Raw genomic sequence first — 25,283 nt, forward strand, 5'->3', positions numbered from 1 at the left:
GCCTTTATTTTGACAGTGCAGTGAAGAGTTGGACAGGAAGAGAGTGGGGAGAGAGAGACAGGGAAGGGTCAGCAATGGATCGAACCCGGATCGCCGGCATAGGCCATGATTGGTCTTTTTTTGTTTTTTGTTTTTTTTGGCGGGGGTGTCGGTTTAGATTGTTTTGGTTTGTGGGTGTTTTGTGCCTGTGACTGTGCCCTGCCTGTACCTGCAAGGAGAAGGGGCAGAGGTTCATGTGATTGGAGGAGCAGTGGTCATGTGATATATATTTTTGGTCTTTCATGACTTAATTATATAACAGGACAGTGAAGGAGTGACAGGAAACGAATGGGTAGAGAGAGATGTGAGGAAGGATTGTCACAGGACCTGGGCCGGAATCGAACCTGGGTCGCCGGCATGGCAGCCCAGTGCCCCACCACTAGAACCACAGCAGGGCCATGATTGGTCGTTTTTTGTTTTTTTGGGTGGGGGGTTTGATTGGTTGGTTAGGTTTGTGGGTGTTATGTGCCTGTAAAAGAAGAAGGAAACATCTGCACACTGCTGCTACTCACCGATTTATTCAACACAACGTTTCGACCTCAGGTGGTCTTCCTCAGGTGTACCTTAAAAAGGTCTTTTTCAGAGAGACCGCCTGAGGTCAAAATGTTGTGTTGAATAAATCGGTGAGCAGCAACAGTGTGCGGATCCTTCTTCTATTGGATGTTGTTTTTTTTTTTGGGGGGGGCTTGGGTTAGTTCAGTTTTGATTGGTTGATTAGGTTTGTGGGTGTTTTGTGCCTGTGACTGTGCCCTGCCTGTACCTGTGCCGTGCATTTGGTGAAGTGCATTTTGGGCCGTCTATGCAAGACGCGTGCTGTACCCCCTGACATACATCCATGGAGTTTGTGTCTCGTGCCATTCTTCTGAACTGGGATCAGAAAAAGACTAAAAACTGAACCTGAACCTGAACCGACACTGACTCTGACAGTCATGCTAACCATGCTAGCCATGTCATGCTAACCCACTAAAATAAAATACAGGAATCACACCTGAGAGTGCGACTTTTCTACAAAAAACACGAATCTGTTCGCTCGCACCTGAAAACTTAGTAAAGACAGTTTGGTGTTGAGCGCACTCTCTGGGAAAAAAAAGCTCTCTAGCCAATGATGCCACACACTAACACACACCAAGAGATACACTAACACGGCCGCGTGCATGTCCCCTGTGGACAGCTGCTCGCTAAAATGAACTGCTACAGTGAAGTCAGAGAGAGTAGAGAGAGAGAGGTTCCATTGGCCCATTGCTAAAATGAACTGCTACAGTAAAGTTGCCTCAGTTTGGATGGCCAGCCACAGCATTCTTTTAAAAAGTCCAATTTAGAGTGCAGTCTCCCTTACGAACGTAAATGAGCCAAAAAGCCACGGATAAGCCATAGTAATACCATGGTACTTAGAGCACTTAGAGTAACCATGACATACCTTGGTAGAACCATGGTTACTAGGGCTGGGTAAAATAATCGATTCAATCGATAATCGATCGATATCATTTAAAATTCACATAATCGATTCACAGGGCACAAAATCGATTTTTTTGCTCTTTTTCTTTTTGTTCTTTTTGTGTCATTTAGGTCTATGGAAAATACCCAGTAGGTATTAGTCAATTAGGCCTAGGCCTACTTATTACAAATTAGCAATCTGTTAACACTGTCAAGCCACAGCCCTTTGACATTTTTATATAAAAATAGGCAACAGCATCTTTTGGGGGAAATCCTTGCACCAAAAAGGGAACGGATTGAATCGATTCGGAGTGAATCGAATTGAATCGAATCGAATCGTGATTAATCGATTCAAAACCCTCAGAATCGAAATCGAATCGATACAGGAACATGGCTGCCATACCCAGCCCTAATGGTTACTACAATATAACCATGGTTACTACAATATAACCATGGTTACTACAATAAAACCATGGTTACTACAATATAACCATGGTTACTACAATAAAACCATGGTCGGCTTTCGTAAGAGGTGTACTGCAATGCGGTCTCCAACACCATCTTGTGGTCACACGAACTGCATCACATCATTTAATCTAAACACCACAAACTATTTATATCACTTGGTATAAATTACATCACTTGGTTTCTGCACCACAAACTGCATCATCTTCACTTGGTTTCTGCACCACAGTTCTCCATGTTGTTCATGGGCCCTAATACCAATACGTATATTATGTTTTATGTACAGTACAGGGGTCCGTTTCTCGATTCTTGTCGTTGCTAACCGTCTTAAGACCGTCTTACCGTTCCCTTGGATTTAGTGGTGAGCGTCGCTGTCGAGAGAGAGTTGAGTCGCTCTTACGAAGGACGTTGCTACCGTCGTTAGCAAAGACGCTTTCGAGATACGGACCCCAGAATTCTGCTTTTCAGATTGTTTTTATTCATTTCGGTGATCAGATATTAGACACACATACAGTACAGGCCAAAAGGTTGGACACACCTTTCGTTTAATACATTCTCTTTGGGTAAGTGGTTAGGGTGTCAGACTTGTAATCCAAAAGTTTGCCGGTTCAACTCCCAACCCGCCAGGTTGGTGGGGGGAGTAATTAACCAGTGCTCTCCCCCATCCTCCTACATGACTGAGGTACCCTGAGCATGGTACCGTCCCACCGCACTGCTCCCTTGGGGCACTATTGGGGGCTGCCCCCTTGCACGGGTGAGGCATAAATGCAATTCTGTGTGCAGTGTGCAGTGAACACTTGTGTGCTGTGGAATGCTGTGTCCTTATGACAATGGGAGTTGGAGTTTCCCAAGGGGACTTTCATGTTCACTTCCACATATGTTCATGGCTATTTCCAGTGCATGGTAGATTCCCGCGGAGAGCATCAAAACTGTGCATGAATACATGTGGAATTATGTGCTTAAAGTTGCACTGTGCAGGAAATGGTCAAAAAAGGTACTGCAACTATGCTGCTCATTGAAACTGGGCTGCCTATTGCCTGTCTATCCACCTGAGGTCAACACGGCACAACTGTCTATCCACCTGACCTGACGCCAACACGGTACATCTGATGGCCTCACATGTTTCAGCGAGCTTGTTTGTTTTTTGTCTATTTTTTCTGACGCTCTTCACAAGAATCTACAATGTACCATACATAGCCATAAATAAAGCATATAATGCTTTGAATGAGTCAAGTCAAGTCGGTTTTATTGTCAATTTCTTTACATGCACTGATCATACAAAGAATTTTAAATTATGTTTCTGACTTTCCCATAGACATACTTTAGGTATCGACATAGACAGTATAGACATAGACAGTATAGACATAGACAGTACAGGCATTTAAAGTGCAAGGCTTGACAACAGTATTCAGTACAACAGTATTAGAGAACATATATTAAAAAGAGGTATTTGGGTTTTTTTTTGTAATATATTTTTAGGGGCTTTTCTGCCTTTATTTGATAGGACAGTCTGAGAATGTGACAGGAAGCAAGTGGGACAGAGAGATGGGGAATGAAAAGACGTATTTGTTGTGCATTTCCAAAGTCCTATTGTGACAATCTGACATAGTAATAATAGCATTGTGACAAAATAAATGAATAAATAAAGTAAGTCATATGTAGTCACCATTTTTTCATTTTCCTAGTATGGCATTCTAATGTCAACTCTAATGGCATTCTAATGTCAACTCTAATGGCATTCTAATGTCAACTCTAATGACATTCTAATGTCAACTCTAATGGCATTCTAATGTATTCTAATGACACTCTAATGTCAACTCTAATGAATGAGAGGGTGTGTCCAAACTTTTGGCCTCTACTCAGTGTTTCCAGATCTGCATAATTATCGTATTTGTATCAGAATTTCGTCCATTTTGTCCTCTGTACGATCAAATAAACGGTGATGTACCTTTTTAAAGGCACAAAAAGAAGACAGAAAGACTTAGGGTGTAACATAGTCAAATGTTCCATCAAGCAGCTTCCTTGGCGGAGGTCTGCGCTCTCTGAGTGCTTCTAGTTTTGCGTATCATCGGAACATTGTTATTTTCTTTACAATTGTATTTTATTGTAACCACATTTTTCATTTTGTAGACAGACATTCATTACGATAAATAAATCACAATCTGATATACCAGATGGAGTCCATCACACATAAATCTTACACATCAGGCATCTCTTCTCAATCACATCAGCATCGTTTTTCATTACATGGGTGGCCTTCATATCATCATAGCGGTGACAGCTGCTATTGGGGTGTGTGTGTGTGTGGGGGGGGGGTAATGGAGAGATGGAGAGAGGATGGGAGCGGAAGGAGGGATGACGGGGGAATGAGGGATGGAGAGAGAGGATCTCGAAGAGGTAGTCGAAGATGGGAAGCGACAGATACACACACACAGACAGACAGACAAACAGACACACACACACACACACACACTCTCTCTCACACACACACACACATACACACAGAGAGATGGAGGGAGGGTGGGGGCGGAAGGAGGGATGAGAGGGGAATGAGGGATGAAGAGAGAGGATTCTCGAAGAGGTAGTCGAAGATTAGCCAGACCACTCCCTCCTAGTGACGCCACACCCTCACCGTTGCTTCTAGTCAGGTCAAGAGCAATGTAAATACTGTTTCTAATCTCCAATAAAATCGGGAACTCCGCCCACTTTGTCGGGCGCCAGTCAACCAGTAGCAAATGTAGGGAGGCGGGTCAAGCATGTCGTTTGGGAAAAGTTTATTGTTATGCTCTTGGTCAGACCAAGTCTCGAAGAGATTTGAAAGTCGATGATAAGCATTGTGTCCCACATTGCGCCCCTGAGGTGTAGCCAAGATGGACTCCGAGTGAAAGGACTTCATCTAATTGACCTTGGGTGCGTTCCAATATGCCACCTTGCGTCCTCCACTTGTGCTTGTGGCCTCGTACCAGGAAGTAATATGTCATGATGACGCCACTGACAACAGCATTATATTTCAATATCTCGCAAGAGTTCAATTGTTAAGTCATTTTCTCATTTGCAAACTGGATGGTGAATGAAGAATAGTCCCCAAAAAATTGTTTTGGCCAGGCTGAATCCCCCCCCCCCCCCCCTCATCACCTGGCAACAGAGAGGAGTGAGTGACAGAGAAGAGAAGAGAAGAAGAAGAGAAGGCAGAGAAGCTCCTCCACTCGCACAATGGAGAGAGAGAGAGAGAGCGAGGGCAGACAGAGAGAGCAGTGAAAGAAAACCATTCTGCTTGTACAAAAAGAGCGTAGGCACTATTTGAAAAATACTGTCAAACCCGATGGCACACACACACACACACACACACGCACACACACATGCACACACACGCGCGCACACACACACACACACACACACACACACACACACACACACACACACACACACACACACACACACACACACACACACACACTGTCAAACCTGATGGCAAGTGACAGTTTAAGAGGGAGAAGAGGAAGAGGACGGAAATGTGTGTTTACGGATTTAGCATTCAAGGCCTCGCCATCCACTGGAGCACTGCAGTGTAGTAGAGTGTGTGTGTAGAGCGTGTGTATGTGGGAGCATGGGTGTGTGTATGTGCGTTTGTCTGTTTGTGTGTGTCTGTGTGTGTATGTGCGTTTGTCTGTTTGTGTGTGTGTGTGTGTGCGCGCGCGCGTCTGTTTGTGTGTGTGTGTGTGTGTGTGTGTGCGTGCGTGTGTGTGTGTGCATACACACACAACGTTTGGATGCTTTCCCTGAGTTCAAGCAAGCTGAAAAAGCGACAGTACACTTTGCTTGTTCAATAATGCATTGCTGTGCTGTGCCAGAAAAAAAGGGTACAAATTAAATGAAAATGTCCACAAAAGAAGTAGAGAGCCTTGCCTTTTCCTTTTGCCCCGCCCACCCCAAGGGACTCCCTAATGCTGTAGTTCCCAAACTGGGGTGCACGGCCCCCTGGGGATGCGCGGCCTACCATGAGGGGAGTGCGTGAGCTGAATAGAGCAATCGTGGTCGTGGATATGTGAGTTTTTAATCCAGCATTGGTGAACAATGTTCAATCGTTTCTAATTGTGTGTTGAATTGTATGTTGGAAGGGTCCATCTGAAGGGTAGTTTAACTCCTAGACTATTGCATAATGTGCAGTGAATGCCTTGTGAATCCATGATTGCGTGGCCATCAGCACACCAAAATATTCCCATTGAAATGTACAAGGGGGTGCGCGGACCACATTGAAATGTACAAGGGACGTGCAGCAGGCCTAATCGCAGCTGTCAGGTGTTCATCACCCAGAAAGACCATGTGCTTCCCAACGGCCCCACCTGCCGGCAGTATTGTGCCATTACAAGACAGCCGTAAGGAATAAAGGTGGCATGATATTCCAAACATGTTGTTTTAATAATCCAAGTTCTATCGAAATATTATAACCTACAGCATGGCATCGTATTTTTTTTTTTTTTTTAATTTATTTGATAGAACATTTATTGGGTATAGAACCTTTCACTGAGAAGTTGCTGATCACGTGCCCACAAGAAGTGCGCACCATTGGTGAGGTAATTAAAGTTCTCATTGGCTACAATTTGTCACCACAATCTGCTACCAAAACAATCGAGAACTTCGAATGTGAGGTTCCTGTGAAAGTATATTGGGAAGACAAATTAGTTTCACAATTCAACATGGGAAGCGAGGGTAAGTTAAATTATGCCTATCGTGTAATTAAAATCTTGTTTACAAAGTTCGTCGCGTTTCTCCAATGACGCGTCTAGTTCAATTGCAGCAGGACGTGTCCGCATGTGGAAAGTAGCTGTCCTGCTCTGTTGCTGTAACATTATGATCTTATTGTGATGGAAATACTGACGCTTTCTTCTATGCATTGCCTCGATTATACACGCTAGGCTACGGATACCATGGGCGATATCAGGCCAAAGGTGGATTCTACTCCTCACCAGAACAGCAAACGCGGGTCTGTGCACTTGCCAAGCAAGCATTTCCTTATTCTTATGGGCTATTTACCACTTAACGCACTATGTAAACGTTTGTTATTGTATAAGCCTATCTGTTTCGACGGTGAAACTTCCGTCTTCGCCCAAGCCATCAATCAAGGGAAAACAGTCAAAGAAAGATACAGAGGAAGGGGCACATACATTGCCACCTGCGCTACAACCCTTAACAAAAAAGAGAACAAACAAAACAAACTCAAGGTAACATATGAAGACAGAAAGTTCACCGTCGAAACATGTTAGGTAAAAGACAACAAACTTTTACATGTCTGAAACAAAAGAAATTGAATAGTTTATTATAACCTTAAGAAATAATGAACATCATACATCTAGCCTACTTTACGCAGTAGTGTGGTTCTAAACTGGTGAGCAATGCTGTGTCTCCCCTCTCCACAGACCAACAGGTCCAATGCTCTTGCTCTTACTCCGTGCTCTGTCTCCCAACTGCGCCGCGCCGTAGAAGGCCCCAACGGGTTCACATGTGGAGGCACCGACCTCAACATGGTAATGCATCAAAATCCACAGTGGAAATAAATACATTGTAATTCTCAGTAGATTAGGTTTACATTACATTACATTACATTACATTACATTAGCTGACGCTTTTGACATGCAAGGCATCAAAATCCACAGTGGAAATAAATACATTGTAATTCTCAGTAGATTAGGTTCAGATTGTCATAGTAGAAAATAAACAAGTGGGGGGTTGGGGTTGGGGCGGAACAATTGTACATAGGGCCCCAGGCCAAGACTTTTATAGGGCCCTCCATACGACTTGTCATGGTCACAATTGGGCCCCCACCACTAATACAGGAGGGCCCTGGGCCCAGTGGCAAATGCCCTGCTTGCTGACGTGTGCTGTGTGTGTTCAGGTGTCTGTAGTGGGCGTGGTGAGGGCTGTCTCTTCCCCATCGGTGTCATGTGTCTTGTGTGTGTAGTGGGCTTTTCTGAGGGCTTTGTCATGTGTCTTGTATCTCTGCAGGTGTCTGTAGTGGGCTTGGTGAGGGCTGTCTCTTCCACATCTGTCTCATGTGTGATCTACCTGCTGGATGACATGACCGGACCACCTATTCAGGCCAAGTTCTGGACGGAGGTACAGTATACAGTATGGCATCATTATATCTGGTTGGTACAGAATGTCATCATTATATCTGGTTGGTGGCATCATTATATCTGGTTGGTACAGTAGTATGGCATCATTATATCTGGCTGGTGGCATCATTATATCTGGTTGACTTCTTTGATGTGCTGAATTTTGTTCTCCGCAAGTTCTACAACCCTGGCAGATCAAGACATTTGCTGAGACTTTTGAGGAAAACTGAAAGAGGGAATTTGGCTTGTATGTACTGTAACCGATGCAGCAGGTCCATTTACAATGACATGACCTGCGATGTTCTTGTATACCCTATGCCAGCGGTTACCAAACTTTTTTCCCTGTGCACCCCCTAAGCAAATGCTGCACAGCCGCACATTTTGGGCAATCCTCATTTCCAATCGACCTGACCTGACGTCTTTTCTGCCATCATTACAATGTAACTCACTACTCACCACAGTTTGGGAAACCCTGCCCTATGCAAATGAGGAAACCTCATTAAACCTGACTTAGCACATTAAGCCCCCCCACATTTGGGCTTGCATGCCCATGGGAACCCTGCCCGGTTCGAGTCCGGCCGGGGTCATCTCCCGACCCTTACCCCATATCTCTCTCCTCAACCGTATCACGCGCCAGTCGTAAAGTCTTCACGAAAAAAATGTGGGAAATTCTGAGGGAAATTCTGGGGGAAATTCTAGGCAGAATGTACAAGGACGTGGTGAATTCACGATATTGCCCGTGTTTCGTGGTTGATTTACGGTTTCAGTCTCGTGGTTGATTTACGATATGCATTGAAAACTACGTGGTTGATTTACGATATGCATGCGTTGGCATTTGCGTTGGCATTTTTGCACAGGGGCGGGGACCGGGACCGGCCGCGACAGAAAAGAACCAGGGAACGGTGTGGCAGCTTTTGTGATGGAATTCTCATCCGCCCTGTATCTGCTTGTAGACGATATGCACTGGAATTCTCATCCGCCCTGTATCTGCTTGTAGACCGAGTAAAGTTAAGTACAGGGTACAGTGGGGTAAATCAAATATAGCTGTGTAACAATTCGGTTCCTGCCATACATGTGTCCCACATCGCTTGATGAGAATTCCGGTGCATATCGGTTCCTGCCATACATTTGTCCCACATCGCTTGAATTCCGGTGCATATAACAAAAGCTGCCACACCGGTCGCGACAGAACACTGCAGATACATTCCTTTGATCAAAGTAGCCTACATCAAATGCACTGTAGCCATGACAGAACCGGCCGCCTCCCGATTTAAAACACCGCTGATAGCCTGATTACACTCATGCCCGTAGCCCTACTCCACACCGCTGATAGCCTGATTACACTTCATTTTATTATTGCCCGTGTTTCGTGGTTGATTTAAGATTTGAGTCTCGTGGTTGATTTACGATAGGCCTATGCATGCGTTGGCATTTGAAAACTACGTGGTTGATTTACGATATGCATGCATGTAGTCTACAACTTCTGTTTAAAATGACACGGGGAGGGAGTGACATAAGCCGCCTCCGGATTTAAAACACAGCTGGTAATTACACTCCTGCCCGTAGGCTATCTTTGAATTTACATGAAGCCGCCCACCGGCGATTTGAAGCCACGGGTAGGACTACTGCGACAGGGCGGTGGGTTAGCGAAAATCCTTCCCAAAACATTTTATTATTGCCCGTGTTTCGTGGTTGATTTAAGATTTGAGTCTCGTGGTTGATCTACGATATGCATGCATTGGCATTTGAAAACTACGTGGTTGATTTACGATATGCATGCATGTAGTCTACAACTTCTGTTTAAAATGACACGGGGAGGGAGTGACATAAGCCGCCTCCGGATTGAAATACCGCCCATTGAAAATGAATGGGAGCTCTCGCACCATTCTAGAGTGCCGTATAATAATACAGTAAGAGTAGTGTTAAGAGAGACCATTTAATCAACACTTTGTGACACACACACTTTGAAAACCACTGGGCAAGGTGGTGACTAGGCCTACATCAGCATCTTTCAGAGAAAAGGTGAGTAGGAGTGGTGCATCAGCATCAGTAGCATCAGCGTCTGGGACCCACCGCCCTGACGCAGTAGGCTACATATGCATGTGGATACGGGCAGGAGTGTAAATTCAAAGATAGCCTACGGGCAGGAGTGTAGCCTAATCACCAGCGGTGTTTTAAATCGGTGGGCGGCTTCATGTCACTCCCCGTGTCATTTTAAACAGAAGGTGGAAATCAGGAAGATGCGCTGCCATTCATCAGCTGCCAAAACACGTTTTAGTTGTAGACTACATGCATGCATATCGTAAATCAACCACGTAGTTTTCAAATGCCAACGCATTCATATCGTAAATCCACCACGAGACTCAAATCTTAAATCAACCACGAAACACGGGCAATAATAAAATGTTTTCGCTTTTCATTGCACCTAACTCCTCACTCCGATATTTTCATTGCACCTACCTCCTCATTCCGATATTTTCATTGCACCTACCTCCTCATTCCGATAAAGGAGGCACGAGGGGCTACTTTTTTATTCAATCGTTATTTTATTTTTTTTTACTGGGAAGGAGTAGGCCTACGGGCATGAGTGTAATCAGGCTATCAGCGGTGTTTTAAATCGGGAGGCGGCCGGTTCTGTCATGGCTACAGTGCATTTGATGTAGGCTACTTTGATCAAAGGAATGTATCTGCAGTGTTCTGTCGCGGCCGGTGTGGCAGCTTTTGTTATATGCACCGGAATTCTCATCAAGCGATGTATGGCAGGAACCGATATCGATATGCACCGGAATTCGGCTATATTTGATTTACCCCACTGTACGGCAGGAACCGAATTGTTACACAGGTAGGCTATATTTGATTTACCCCACTGTACGGCAGGAACCGAATTGTTACACAGGTAGGCTATATTTGATTTACCCCACTGTACCCTGTACAAGGCGGATGAGAATTCCGGTGCATATCACAAAATTGTTACACAGGTAGGCCATATTTGATTTACCCCACTGTACGGCAGGAACCGAATTGTTACACAGGTAGGCTATATTTGATTTACCCCACTGTACCCTGTACAAGGCGGATGAGAATTCCGGTGCATATCACAAAAGCTGCCGTTCCCTGGTTCTGGTTCTGTCGCGGCCGGTCCCCGCCCCTGTGCAAAAATGCCAACGCAAATGCCAACGCATGCATATCGTAAATCAACCACGTAGTTTTCAATGCATATCGTAAATCAACCACGAGAATGAAACCGTAAATCAACCACGAAACACGGGCAATATCGTGAATTCACCACGTCCTTGTACATTCTGCCTAGAATTTCCCCCAGAATTTCCCCCAGAATTTCCCCACATTTTTTTCGTGAAGACTTTACGACTGGCGCGAGATAGGGCTCCTCTCCTGCTGGTGTCCTGTCTACTCTCACACTGACCTGTCATAATAAAGCCCCAAAAGCCACCAAAACATACTTGAGAAACATTGAGAAAATCAATGACAACAATGCTTGTTTTGCACCCATCACCTCCGCTGCTCCACCAGAATACTCATCGCCAAACGTTGGGTCTTTCTCAAAGCCTACAGTGTCCTTCCAAGTGTATCAGCCTAATTGTCACACCCAGTGATTGGATACTTTTTGGTGAACTCTACAGAATGTCCAATCACTGGGTGTGACTAATAAAGGGTATCCAATCACTGGGTGTGACTAATAAAGGGTATCCAATCACTGGGCGTGACTAATTAGGCTGATACACCTGGAAGGACACTGGCCTAGGCTTTGAGAAAGACCCAACGTCATACTGTTGTCATTGTTGCTTGCTCTGTTCTAGGGGGTATGTTGCCTTTCCAGCTAAATGGAAGGCACTCCACCTGAGGATGCTGCTGTTCCCTGTCTTGGCTTCCATGGAGAAGCTGGGAACTTCCTCCGAACAGAGCCGCCAAATACAAATGTCTGCATTCAGAAATAAAGCTTCCAAAATGTATCTCTGTTTCCCCATCTCATTTTTGACAAGAGTGGTTCTGACAGACCTGTGTCTCCTCTGTGTTACAGGAGGGGGATGTGGAGAACTGTGTTCATCCTGGTACTTATGTCAGAGTAATCGGCAGGATTCGCTCCTTTGAGGTATATGACTGCTCTGCACATTACGTTACATTACACTTAGCTGACGCTTTTTTTTTTTTTTTTTTTTACATCCAAAGCGACTTAGTAATCAGTAGAGGGTTTTTGTTTTTGGGGGGCTCACACGTCAGTCAGGTGGTACAACAACCATAACTAATGTCGATAAATTAATTAGTAATTTGTGATTAATGTGTTGCAATGAATATACTTCTTAGATAATGCACTGGGAACAGAAAAAATCATTTCATCCATACAATCAGCTGTGGTTGTCCCACCCTTATGTGCTATACTGAAAACTTCATTGACTTCTATACAGTACATGCATAGTATTAGTCAATTGGAAGCTGTGATACATTTTTAATATAACAAAACATATTTTCCATATTGATATCAAAAGAAACGTGCTATGAAGTGATTGTACGGGTAGGTTATGGACACTGTGTTTTAATCTTCAATGAACATCATTACCATAGTCACCTGTCGTATCGGGTCGATTCACGAGTATTTGTCGTGTTCCTCTCTCCTTGGGTGCATCCCAATATGTGTCCTTGCCTCCTCCACTTGTGCTTGTCTCCTCGTCCCTCCTCCTGGCCCCTCCTCCGTGGAGAAAACTATAAAGTTTCCCAGCTGTCAGCCTCGACACAACAACTTTTGAGGGACTGTTTTTCATTCACCATCCCAATTGCAAATGAGAAAAAGACTCTACAATTGAGCTTTTGCAAGATATTGAAATATAATGCTGTTGTCAGTGATGTCATCATGACGAGAAGCAAGTGGAGGAGGCAAGTGGAGGAGGCAAGGTCACATATTGGGATGCACGCCATGTGTCCTCACGAGTATTTGTCGTGTTCCTCTCTCCTTGTGTTGTCAGAGCCGCCGGCTGGTGAGTGGCCTTCACATCCGCAGGCTGGAGGACCTGAATGAGATCACGTCCCATATCCTGGAGGTGGTCCATGCCCATATGACGTACAGCCCAGGGTCTCAACCCAATGCCCATATGACATGCAGACCAGGACACTCACAGGCAAGTATCTCCTGTATCAGTGGGGCTCAACCCAATGCCCATATGGCAAGCGCTGTATCTCCTATATCATCAGTGGGTCTCAACCCCATACCCATATGACATACAGACCAGGACACGCACAGGCAAGTGGGTCTCAACCCCATCAGTGGGCCTAATGCCCATATGGCAAGTGGTGCTGTATCTCCTGTATCAGTAGTTCTCAACCCCGTGCCCATATGGCATACAGACGAGGACACTCACAGGCACGTGCTGTATCTCCTAGAGGGGGTTCACTCACCGGTGATTCTGTAGCCTAGTTGCCGTTCGCAAGCAATTCAATGGATGGCAATGGGGTTTTCACTTGCCCGTGATCGCCCCCTAGTGGGCACACGAAGGAACTGCAGCTACTTGGCATTTGCAGGCAAGTGAATGGTTGTTAATGGGGTTTCACTTGACTTGCCCGTGTTCACCCCCTAGTGGGCACTCAACAATAACTGCAAAAGCTCACTGGCTACAATAGGAACCAATGGGAGTGAAGCTTCTACTCTATTCTAATTTCTCTGGGCAGCACTGATGTAGGAGATACCAATATGATTCAATATCGATATCTTATTATTCATTGTGATGTGATTAGATTATTTTCGATACTTAAGAATGGCCCAAGATGCGATTTGAAGCAATCATCAGACTACATCGCGATATATTGATATTTACACTCCTAGTAACTTCATATTTTGACAGCTACTGTTTGAGGCTTCGGGAGAGAGGGAGGTTTACTAACCTTCCACGCCACACTCTGCTAGTTGGCCTCTGTTACACTCACCTCCAAGTCACTGGAGTTAAGAATGAGTTTCTTTTTTTCAAAATTAATCTCATGGTATTTGTATCAGTCTGTCTAGTCTCAGTTGGCTTGTGCTCTTGTCATCTCAGATGAATGAAGCGGTGGCGATGAGTTCTGACCGTGCAGGACAACAGGCAGCCGGATGCCAACGGAGGGCAGGGGACCCATTGAGCCCCTCTACCGGTCTCAGCCCCATGCAAGATCAGGTGACCAGTTGCCCCTTTTTACCTTGCCTGATTATCATCGACTTTCAAGTTTGTACCTAACAGAATAGTGTTGCCATAGCAGCGCGTGGTGCCATGACTGACAGCAGTAATAAAGTGTTGATTTTAACATTGCCGCTTATGTTGATGATTAGAAACTGCATTATGTATATGTTATGCAGTATACATTAGAGTGATAATTTTTAACAGCTGTGCTAATGTCTGTCACTACTCCTCCCAGGTCTTGCAGCTGATAAAGAGCTGTGCGGACCATCAAGGACTCGGGTTGGCTGCTCTACGATGTCGCTTCCCTCCTCAGAATGCTGCCAGTCTTTGGTAGGCACTACAATATTATTTACTACTGTTTAAAAAAAGAAAAATATTTATCATTATTTTATCTTTGCCAACAGTTTTCCAAGCTCTTTCAGAAGAAATTGACTTTTCCTTCGTCCTTCCTCTTTTATGCAGGGAATGTGTAATACAGTTGAGGACGATATTATTAGCCCCCCTCCTGAAATTAGACATTTCTCTTGATTTCTCAGTAAGAATGACCATTATTAACCGTTTCTGTTATTCTGGAAACAAATAAACTGATGGAGATAATGTTCAATGAGTTGAATTTGGATTTTTCTATTGTTACGATGAGTTTAAACAAAAAAGGGCAAAAACGACAAGGACAAAATTATTAGCCCCCTGATCATTAATAGTCAATATGGTGCCATTTATGAACCAAAACTGACAACAGGCTCTGATAAGTTGCTACCTAGGTTGGCACATGCCCCACTAGGGATTTTGGCCCATTTCTTCACTGCAAAGTGTTCTAGCTGGTCCAAATCGCATGGATGCTGAGCATAGACATTAACCACAGACTTTCAGTGGGATTGAGGACTGGACTATGAGCGGGTGATTCCAATATGATGGTTTTAGTGTCCTTGAACAACCTCTGAACTAATCTAAATGTATGCTTTGGGTTACAATGTTGTTGGAAGACCCAGCAATCCAGATTCAGACCCAGACTCCCTGTGTCTGAGGCTGAATAGCACACTAAACTTGATGCCCCACCACTATGTGTAACTGTGGAAACTGCTTAGCCTCATTAGACCAAAGAAGCATTGGACACCTGCCTAGATGATTGTTATTGACCTGGCCTCACCTGGAGGTTTCCTCCCCCCCAAGAAAGACAGTTGTTAGGGCTTGTCATCATATTGGGCTTTGGGGCCATCATCACAGAAGAACCCCTTTACTAAAGGCAGTGCATATCAGAGTGTTATTGAGCTTTGCCTGTGAACATTTGAAAGTCAAAAATGAGTTTTGAACGTCTCTGCTTTCATCTGATGATATTCAATTGCACCTGCTTTGATGCATGGATTCTGCGTCTGTCAGGTGAAGAAAGGGATAGGCCTTGAATTGTTATAAGATGGTTTCCACAATTAAATTAAATGGTGGATGCATCATTCTGTGGCAGCCTCAGCCACAGGAAACCTTGTTTAGGTGTCCGGCTCCATAGCAACAGAAGATTATGATGGAATGTTGAAGGTGACCATGTAAAAATATGCTCATAGAGGAAGCTAAGATCTTCACTGGATCTTTCAATAAGATAATAACCCAAAACTTACATTCAAAATAGTTCAAATGTTCTTCAAGGATACTAAAACCATGGTCATGGAGTGGTTCAGACCTCAATCCTTTAGATAGTATTTGAAGAGTGCTGAAAATGAATGTCCATCCTCAAAATCCATGCAATTTGGACCAGCTTAAGTATTTGCAATGAAAAAAATGTGCCAAAATCCCTGGTAGGACATGTGCCAACATAGTTAACAACTAATCAAAGTGCCTGGTGTCAATTTTTGTTCATAAATGGCACTGTATTGACTATTAATGATAAGGGGGCTAATAATTTTGTCCTTGCCATTTTTACACTTTTTTGTTTAAACTCATTGTGAAAATGGAAAAGTCCAAATTTAAGTTATTGGATACTATCTCCATGGTGTATTCGTTTCCAGAATAACATACATTTATTAATAATGATCATTCTCAATGATCAATGAAGAGATATGTCTAATTTCAGGAGGGGGGCTAATAATATCGTCCTCAACTGTATATATATAATCCAATCTCTTCTTCCTCAGGAAATGTGTAATATCTAATCTCTCTTCTTCTTCTTCTTCTTCTTCAGGGAATGTGTAATATTTAATTATTTAATCTAATCTAATGTAATCCAATCTCTTCTTCCTCAGGAAATGTGTAATGATTAATCTAATATAATCTAATCTAATCTCTTCTTCTTCTTCTTCTTCAGGGAATGTCTGCAGTTCCTGATCAGTGAGGGCCACATATACACCACCACGGACGACAACCACTTCAAAGCCACGTATGGCTAATGTGTGCTGTCATACGCCACAGAAGACACAGCTGAGGTTGTCATATGCCATAGGGCAGCGGTTCCCAAACTGGGGTCCGGGACCCTGGTGGGGTTGCGGACTAAAGGGACATTGCATAAAAAAGGGAATCCCGCATGTTAACAGCTATGTAGGCTATTAGCTGTCCTGTGGACTTCTAGCAATATCGACAAAATAGCGACAATCTGTTAATGGAAAATGGAGCAATATTAATGGACCAAAAATAATTGCCTCAGCAAGTTTGGGAACCTCTGCCAACGGGCACAGCTGTGGTTGAAGCATTTAATAGAAGATGTCATGAAAGCCTGTGTTTATTTCCATAGTTTATTTAACCACGACATCATGTAACACACTACTACTGTGTAAGAAAGTAGGCTCCTTGTGTTTTCACAATTCTAGACTAACAAAACTTTGTAAATTATTTGTTAATAGTCTTTTTGTCATGCTCTTGTATTCTTGTATGCGCTTCTAGGTTTTTCATCTTTATTATGACCGTGTGATGTGCACTAAAAACAACACGAATAAGAAAGTAATTATTGGATTTTCACAATTTTAGACCAAGACGTCGGCTACAGAAGCTTGTAGCCTATAGACCTATTTTTGCAAGTTCGGATTGATCTTTTCATATGTTGCTGTATGTATGTACATAGTTTGAGCCTTAATGTTGTGCAAGTCACACTACAAACTACTTGTAGGCTATAAATATTTAATTAAACAATTGTTTTCACAATTAAGGCCCACCCAACTTTACACATGGTTTATTTTGTTAATCGTCTTGGATGATGGATATTTGTAGAGATCTCTAATGGAAATTAAAAGATGTTATTTGCAACGTTGACTTCTTGATTTTCTTTTTTTTTACACTTGACTTTTTCATACCCCAGTACAATAATAGCATAATCTTTAAAGCTAAATTCAGCTGACCATGCATGATCCAAAGCAATATCAGGAAATTAAAGCCCACTCCGCCGGCTACCCAGCATGCAGTAGGACAGTGAAAGATGGCAGCGACCCCGGCAGCCACAAACACACCTCTTTTCGACTGTCCGTCATGGTATGTAGAGTAACGCTGCTCCATACAGATGGCAATATGAGCGATTCCTTTCATCAGAACTACAGTGGTGTAGATGCATATGTCCACTATCGCTGGGTCTCGGTGCTTTCTGTATGTGGGCTGCAGACGCTGCTGTCTAATAGCGTTAGCTGGCTAACTATAAGGACCAAGTTGTTGTCAGTGTGCAGTCGGCTAGTTGCTCTGTTGGGCTGTCATCCCACTAGCAACTTGTGCACGACACATGCCCATTCTACTGGCATTGTAGATTACCAGTCTTACCTTACCCACATCGAACTGTGTTGAGAATAAACGAAATATTTCATGTCTGCATTGTCTTGACGCGTCTGTAAACACTGACAGCATGATCTGTAACGTGATAGTGCATGCAGATCATTTGACAGACTCGAATTTTGTTATGCATAGCCTATCAGGTGCACAACCGTGTGCACAACTGACAACAAGACTAAAAATCGCATTCATTTGATCGGTTGCGTCTGGGATTAAGACTGACAGTATGTTTGTGTGTTTGTGTCCGCGTGTGTTTTTCCATCACTGGTTTGGACACATTCTTCCTGTCGTGTGTTATCCCAGGGCTGGCAAACCTCCACCCGGCCTGCACCTCGATGTCGTCAAGGGGGACAAACTCATCGAGGTAAGGATGGGACGGGTGGACCGTGGATGACCAAATATCTAACTAGAACCTACACCAGAGACGGTTTAAATGAGAATCTTTGCCTACACCTAGGAAATTTCAGTCCCCAGTGCCATCCGAATCTGCTGTAGAGGGCTGTGTGGAACGGAGTGCAGTGTTCTGCAAGTGTCATGTCCTGCCCTGCCCCCCTGTCACCAGTGTCGCTGACCTGGGCTGTCAAAGCCCGCTGAGAAAACTACTCTATTTAGTGAACATGTCTCCCCACCCTCTCCACTTTATTCAGCAACTCACCCCAATAATTTTAAAAAGATTTTTTTATCACGACTGTTCAAGTTAAAGTTTAATATACCCATATCAACAGTATAAAAACAGTTATTAGGAAACTTCAACAATACATCTGGACAAAACAAAACTGATATGAAAGAAAAAAGATAGGGGCACATAAGCATTGACAAGTGCAATGAAGCATTCAAAGTGCATTGGTTGCTTTTCTGTTTAGAACTAGTTATCCTCTCCTCCCCTCCTCTCCTCCTTTTTACCCTGTAGAAGTTGTTCATCGATGAGAAGTGGTTCTAGTTATCCTCTCCTCCTCTCTTCCTCTTCTCCTCTCCTCCTCTCTTCCTCCTCTCCTCTCCTCTTCTCCTCTCTTCCTCCTCTCCTCTCCTTGTAGAAGTTGATTATCGATGAGAAGCGTTTCTACCTGTTTGGGAGGAACCCTGACCTCCTGTCTTCCTCCTCTCCTCTCTTCCTCTCCTCCTCTTCTCCCTCCTCTCCTCTCCTCCTCCTCTCCTCCTCTCTTCCTCTCCTCCTCTCTTCCTCTTCTCCTCCTCTTGTAGAAGTTGATTATCGATGAGAAGCGTTTCTACCTGTTCGGGCGGAACCCTGACCTGTGTGACTTCACTATCGACCACCAGTCCTGTTCTCGTGCCCACGCCGCTCTCGTGTACCACCGGCACCTCAAACGCGTCTTCCTCATTGACCTCAACAGCAGTGAGTGCAGCACACACACACACACACACACACACACACACACACACACACACACACACGTATACACAATCAGCAGAGAGTTGCCCTTACTCACACACGTGCGTGCTAATGTTCTACATCTACAGAATGGTCTGGTCTGTAATGCAATAAAGAACGTAGATTGGACAAGAAGTATAACTCAGTGGAAAATACATTAGCCACAGTGTAGTACGAGGGCGTTGCTTAAATACCATAGAACTAATACATTTCTATGCTTAGAGACACGGTGCGCATGGTCAATGGGTATGGCACCATGATGGATAAAATTTGTACTCTGTAAAATCGGTCGAAAGAGGATATCCGGTTGTCAGTGTTCAGTTTGTGGCCAAATTAACTGCAGCTGTCGGTCAGCAGTAATTGTGGGGGGAAATTAAGGACAGCTGACAAACATGCACATCGTCCTATGACCTGTTCCACACTCTGACCTTGGTGGAAGTGGCATTGCACTTTACCATGCTTTCAACACTGAGCGCAGATGAAGAATTGTACTCCCCTCGCCATCATTTCGTACTACGCTGTGATGACGTCTGTGGTGTCTTTGGTAATGCCCTCTGTCTTGGCCCCCTTTTTCCCACTGTAGCTCATGGCACGTCCCTGGGCCCCATCCGGTTAGAGCGCCCTCTAGAGTAATGTTCTGTACTCTCTCTCTGCCCCCCTGTAGCGTCCCCTCTAGAGTATATGATATTATAATGACCACTCTCTGCCCCCCTGTAGCGTCCCCTCTAGAGTATATGATATTATAATGACCACTCTATCTAGTGTGATGTTCTGTAGAGTATATAATAGTGTAATGACCACTCTATCTCCCTGTAGCGCCCCCTGGTGTATATAATAGTGTAATGACCACTCTATCTCCCTATACTGTGTAGCGCATGGCACGTTTCTGGGGCCCCACAAGCCTCAGCAGGTGCTGTAGCGCCCTCTAGTGTATATAATAGTGTAATGACCCCTCTCTCTCCCTATACTGTGTAGCGCATGGCACGTTCCTGGGCCACATCCGGCTGGAGCCCCACAAGCCTCAGCAGGTGCCTCTGGACTCCACCATGTCTTTCGGGGCGTCCACGCGGGTCTACACCCTCCGCGAGAAGCCGCAGAGCCAGAGCCAGGGCCAGGGCCTTAGCCAGACGGGCACGGCCGCGGCCACGGCAGGAGGAGAGGCCAAGGGGGCGGAGGAGGAGGAGCTGAAGGGACTACTGGGGCTGCCGGAGGAGGAGACTGAACTAGAGGTGTGTGTGTGTGTGAACTTAGCCCTATTTACGACTAGCTCTGTGCTCCTGGGTGTGTCCTGCTGTTCTTCTGGCAGAAGTTGACACCTAGTGAGAGCACACTGGCTCCGTGCGGTGACACACCTGGTGTGAATTCCAATATGCGACCTTGCATCCTCCACTTGTGCTTGTGGTCTCACGATTTGCTGATGCCCCACCTCCGTGGGAAAAAAAGTTTCCCTGCTGTCAGCCTATCCACAACAATTTTGGGGGACTATTCTTCATTCACCATCCAGTTTCCAAATGAGAAAAAGACTTAACAATTGTGCTTTTGCGAGATATTGAAATATAATGCTGTTGTCAGTGATGTCATACCGACGTATTGCTTTGTGGTACAAGGCCACAAGCCCAAGTGGAGGACGCAAGGTTGCATATTGGAACTGACCCCAGTATCTTAATAGCTGTTAGTGGCATTGGTTAAAAAGCGTCAGCTAAGTATCATGTTGATGTTAGCTGTACTCCTTTGTTGTCCTGCTGTTCTTCTGGCAGAACCTGACGGAGTTCAACACGGCGCACAACAAGCGCATCTCCACACTTATTATATTATATTATATTATATTATATTATATTATATTATATTATATTATATTATATTATGTTATATTATATTATATTATATATTATATTATATCTTATTATATTATATTATATTATATTATATTATATCTTATTATGTTATATTATATTACATTACATTATATTATTTTATATTATATTATATTATTATATTATATCTGACTATATCTTCTGGCAGAACCTGACGGAGTTCAACACGGCACACAACAAGCGGATCTCCACGCTTATGATATTACATTATATTATATCTTATTATGTTATATTATATTACATTACATTACATTACATTATTATATTACTATATCCCTGTTCTTCTGGCAGAACCTGACGGAGTTCAACACGGCGCACAACAAGCGCATCTCCACGCTGACCATTGAGGAGGGAAACCTGGACATCCAGCGGCCCAAGAGGAGGAGGAAAAGCTCCCGCGTCTCCTTCAGCGAGGACGAGGAGGTCATCAACCCAGGTAGGGACAGCTCCAGCACCTCCTTCTAGAGGTCATCAACCCAGGTAGGAAAAGCTCCAGCACCTCCTTCTAGAGGTCATCAACCCAGGTAGGAAAAGCTCCAGCGCCTCCTTCTAGAGGTCATCAACCCAGGTAGGGAAAACTCCCGCGTCTCCTTCTAGAGGTCATCAACCCAGGTAGGGAAAACTCCAGCACCTCCTTCTAGAGGACGAGGAGGTCATCAACCCAGGTAGGGAAAACTCCAGCACCTCCTTCTAGAGGACGAGGAGGTCATCAACCCAGGTAGAGCAGCAGGAGGAAGACGATTGCATTTATTTATTCGGAGCGCTCAACGCGCATCATCAGGTTCGCTCTGAATCCCGAACCTGTGAACCAGCACCCTGAATAAACGACCAAAACCGCACCTGCAAACCAGCAGACCAGATGACGCGCTGAGGCGAAACGCGTTGTTCGCTCTGAATAAATGAGCAGAAAGTCAAATAAGTGTGCGGTAAACTTCTTTGTCTTTGAAATTTTGGACACTCCTGCGTTGAGCAGCACCTGTAGGCTGGTCACTCAGATGCAGAGCAGATGCAAGTCAGCTTTTATTGTCGGTTTTCTCATATGTACAGTCAGGTCATACTGTATGTTCTCACTGGTCATACATTTGAAATTGTGTTTTTCTCTCTCCCATCCAAAGGCAAAGACATTCACAGGACTGACATTAACGAGACGTACATTAGCCCATTGCCTGATGTTGCGTTGCGCAACATTGGCCCTGGCAGCTGGAGCTGCATTACGCAACATTCAGGCTCAGGAGATTTGAGACAACTTTATTAAAAATCTCAGTTTGTTTGAGATGAATGAACACATTCGAATGAAAGATGAGGACCTTAGTGTTTAAATGCATCTAAGTGCATATTTTTATGTGCTTTATTAGAAGTTGCGATATTTAGTTTTTTATAGGCTGAGGGCAGCTTTTCTTAAAAAGGGCTCAGGCATTCCCAGCACCCTTCTTGCAGGTGCCTTAGTCGTCAATGGGTTAAAGTGCAATACAGAAAACATTTTCATATGTTTTTCATATACCCAATTGTCACGTGTTTTACAACTAAGCCATAGACTTTGGGAAACATTTTATTATCGTTATTATTCAGAGCTCATCATGAGCTTTATTTCTCCACACTTGTTGGGTAACATTATACAATGAATCATTATAACATTATAACATTATAACATCATAACATCATGACATTATGTTCACCGCTTACTCAGCCAAGACTGGGACCTGATAGTCGCTGGTGGATTTTAATGATCGTGTGTGTGTGTGTGTGTGTGTGTGTGTTTCTGCGTGTGTGTGTGTGTGATCGTGTGTGTGTGTGTGTGTGTGTGTGCGTGTGTGTGTGCATGCGTGTGCGTGTGCATGCGTGTGCGCGTGCGTGTGTGTGCGTGTGTTTGTGTGTGTGTGTGTGCGTGTGTGTGTGTGTGTGTGTGTGTGTGTGTGTGTGTGTGCGTGTGTGTGTTTGTGTGTGTGCGTGTGTGTGTGTGTGTGTGTGTGTGTGTGTGTGTCCACAGAGGATGTTGACCCCTCCGTTGGGCGTTTCAGGAATATGGTGCAGACCGCCGTCGTCCCCATCAAGGTAATCTTTCTCCAAAATCACGTTTTCTCGGAAATCACAGATTTTGTATTTTAGGCACCTTGTTTATTAAGATGCCTTACTCTGTCCTTCCTACACACACACACACACACACACACTCACTTGCCCCTTCACAATGCAAGCAAATGGACTTTCACTTACACTTATTATATGGTGTGACGTCATCGGTCGAATGCTCCATTCATTTCAACGGGGCTCCCCAACGTTCGCACGTCTGTTATTTTTCGATAACGGACGGGTTGGTCTATAACAGACCGCTGTCAATGGCAACAAGACTTTTCACTGCTAAAGCGACTTTTCAACAAGACTCTAATCAGCTGCTGTGATAGACAACACCTGCTGTCCTGGCTAGCTGTTGCCTAGCGGTGTTCCACAACGGCACTGTTTTGTTTTGCGCAGCAACAATCTTAACATTAAATAGGCCTAAAGAAATGTCCCCGCCATGTGTGAATCATTTAAGTATATCCATATAATAAGCGGGTTAACTTTCGGCGAGTCGGTCGCTTTGTGGAATAGCAGCACTTCACTCCGCTCCGCGTCGGGGTCTAAAGATTCTCTCTGTCGTGCTGCTATTCCACGGTAGCGACCTTCTCGCCGAACGTTAACCCTTACATACACACTCTCTCTCTCTCTCTCTCTCTCCCTCCTCTCTCTCCCTTATCCCTCTCTCCTTTCTCCCTCATCTCTCTCTCTCCTCTCCCTCTCTCTCTCTCTCCTCATCTCCCTCCCTCATCCCTCTCTCCTCTCTCCTCCTCCAGAAGAAGAGGTTGGATGGGGGCGGTGCCCTGGCCCTGGGGCTGGGTCTGGATGACGGTATGGGGCGGCGTCTCCACAGCTTCCCCCTGAGCGCCGGCCTGTACGGTGACCTGCCCCCCACGGCCCACGAGGCGCACGAGGCCCACGAGGCAGGGGGCTCGGGTAACGCCGCTGCCCAGGGAGCATCCACCATCCTGGGGGGCCTCCCGCTGCCCTTCCCCAACCCCGCCCCCGAGGTGGACCTCTCCTCCTCCCCCACCACCACCACCCCACAGGCCCCCGCGGTGCTGAAGACCGCCCCCGGACCCACAGCGACCGCCCCCTACACCACGGGAGCAGAGGCCCTCAACGAGCCGCGCAAGAAGAAATACGCCAAGGAGGCGTGGCCTGGGAAGAAGCCGACGCCCTCTCTACTCATCTGATTGGCTGGGATCGTGTGTGTGTGTGTGTGTGTGTGTGTGTGTGTGTGTGTGTGTGTGTGTGTGTGTACCCCAAGCCTTCTCTACTGATCTGATCGGCACATCACGGCATCCTGTCTCCTATTGAACACTATGGATGTTGGCAGCCAGTGTGAGTGTGTGTGTGTGTGCGTGTGTGTGTGTGTGTGTGTGTGTGTGTGTGTGTGTGTGTGTGAGTGTGTGTGTGTGTGCGTGTGAGTGAGATGAACTTGTGAACTTTTGATGACATGGGAGAAATGTGTTAAAGACACTTAAAGAAATTAGCGCTTGTTATTTTTCTGTTTTCGTTTTTTTTTGTTTTGTCTTTCAGTTCATGCCCTTTTTGGTCAGTCACACACACTCACACACACACCTCACCGGGTCATGCCAAGGAGGCGTGTTCAGGAAATAAGCCCCGCCCTTCTCTGTTGCTGTTACCTTATTGGATATCGGAGCTTACGGAATCCTGCGTTACTGTGTCCTTATTGGTCAATTTGGAACATTATAGAAATCAGCAGCGTGTATGTGTGTGTGAAACTTATTATTCTAGTTTGTTTGATATTGTTTGCTTTTTGTTTTTTTAAACTTCTGCCTCTTCCATTTTGCACCCGTCCTGTGTCCACTGTTTAGTTTGATATTTGAACTCTTGGGCTTTAAGCCAGAGTGTGCTTTTTAAATGCCCAAGCGGCCTTCTCCGTTTCTCCCTGAAGTTTTGGTTAAAGGCCCACGGCTTCACTCCATACTACCTTTTGTATCAATGAGCTTCTAATATATTCATACTGTTTACGTAAACATTCATTATCAGTAAT

At 44.8% G+C, this 25,283-nt stretch overlaps 3 protein-coding genes across 3 annotated transcripts; all 3 read left to right on the forward strand.

Annotated features, from left to right (window-relative positions):
- Positions 1-6,430: 6,430 nt before the first annotated feature.
- On the forward strand, positions 6,431-13,474 carry LOC134436093 (replication protein A 32 kDa subunit-like). Its single transcript, XM_063185120.1, has 7 exons — positions 6,431-6,648; positions 6,855-6,922; positions 7,356-7,463; positions 7,942-8,052; positions 12,091-12,162; positions 13,031-13,187; positions 13,380-13,474. Exons 1-7 carry the CDS (start codon positions 6,636-6,638, stop codon positions 13,472-13,474), a joined length of 624 nt encoding a protein of 207 aa, XP_063041190.1. The 5' UTR covers positions 6,431-6,635.
- Positions 13,475-14,098: 624 nt separating this feature from the next.
- Positions 14,099-17,431, forward strand: LOC134435965 (replication protein A 32 kDa subunit-B-like). Its single transcript, XM_063184998.1, has 3 exons — positions 14,099-14,209; positions 14,448-14,542; positions 16,506-17,431. The coding sequence occupies exons 1-3, from the start codon at positions 14,111-14,113 to the stop codon at positions 16,585-16,587; spliced, it is 276 nt and encodes a 91-aa protein (XP_063041068.1). The 5' UTR covers positions 14,099-14,110; the 3' UTR covers positions 16,588-17,431.
- Positions 17,432-17,594: 163 nt separating this feature from the next.
- ppp1r8a (protein phosphatase 1, regulatory subunit 8a) lies at positions 17,595-24,602 on the forward strand. The gene is made up of 7 exons (XM_063184999.1): positions 17,595-17,659; positions 18,251-18,311; positions 19,148-19,301; positions 20,313-20,566; positions 21,503-21,647; positions 23,199-23,263; positions 24,040-24,602. The coding sequence occupies exons 1-7, from the start codon at positions 17,607-17,609 to the stop codon at positions 24,457-24,459; spliced, it is 1,152 nt and encodes a 383-aa protein (XP_063041069.1). The 5' UTR covers positions 17,595-17,606; the 3' UTR covers positions 24,460-24,602.
- The last annotated feature ends 681 nt before the right edge of the window (positions 24,603-25,283 follow it).

Source organism: Engraulis encrasicolus, chromosome 20 (genome assembly GCF_034702125.1).
Source record: "Engraulis encrasicolus isolate BLACKSEA-1 chromosome 20, IST_EnEncr_1.0, whole genome shotgun sequence".
Classification (NCBI taxonomy): Eukaryota; Metazoa; Chordata; class Actinopteri; order Clupeiformes; family Engraulidae; genus Engraulis; species Engraulis encrasicolus.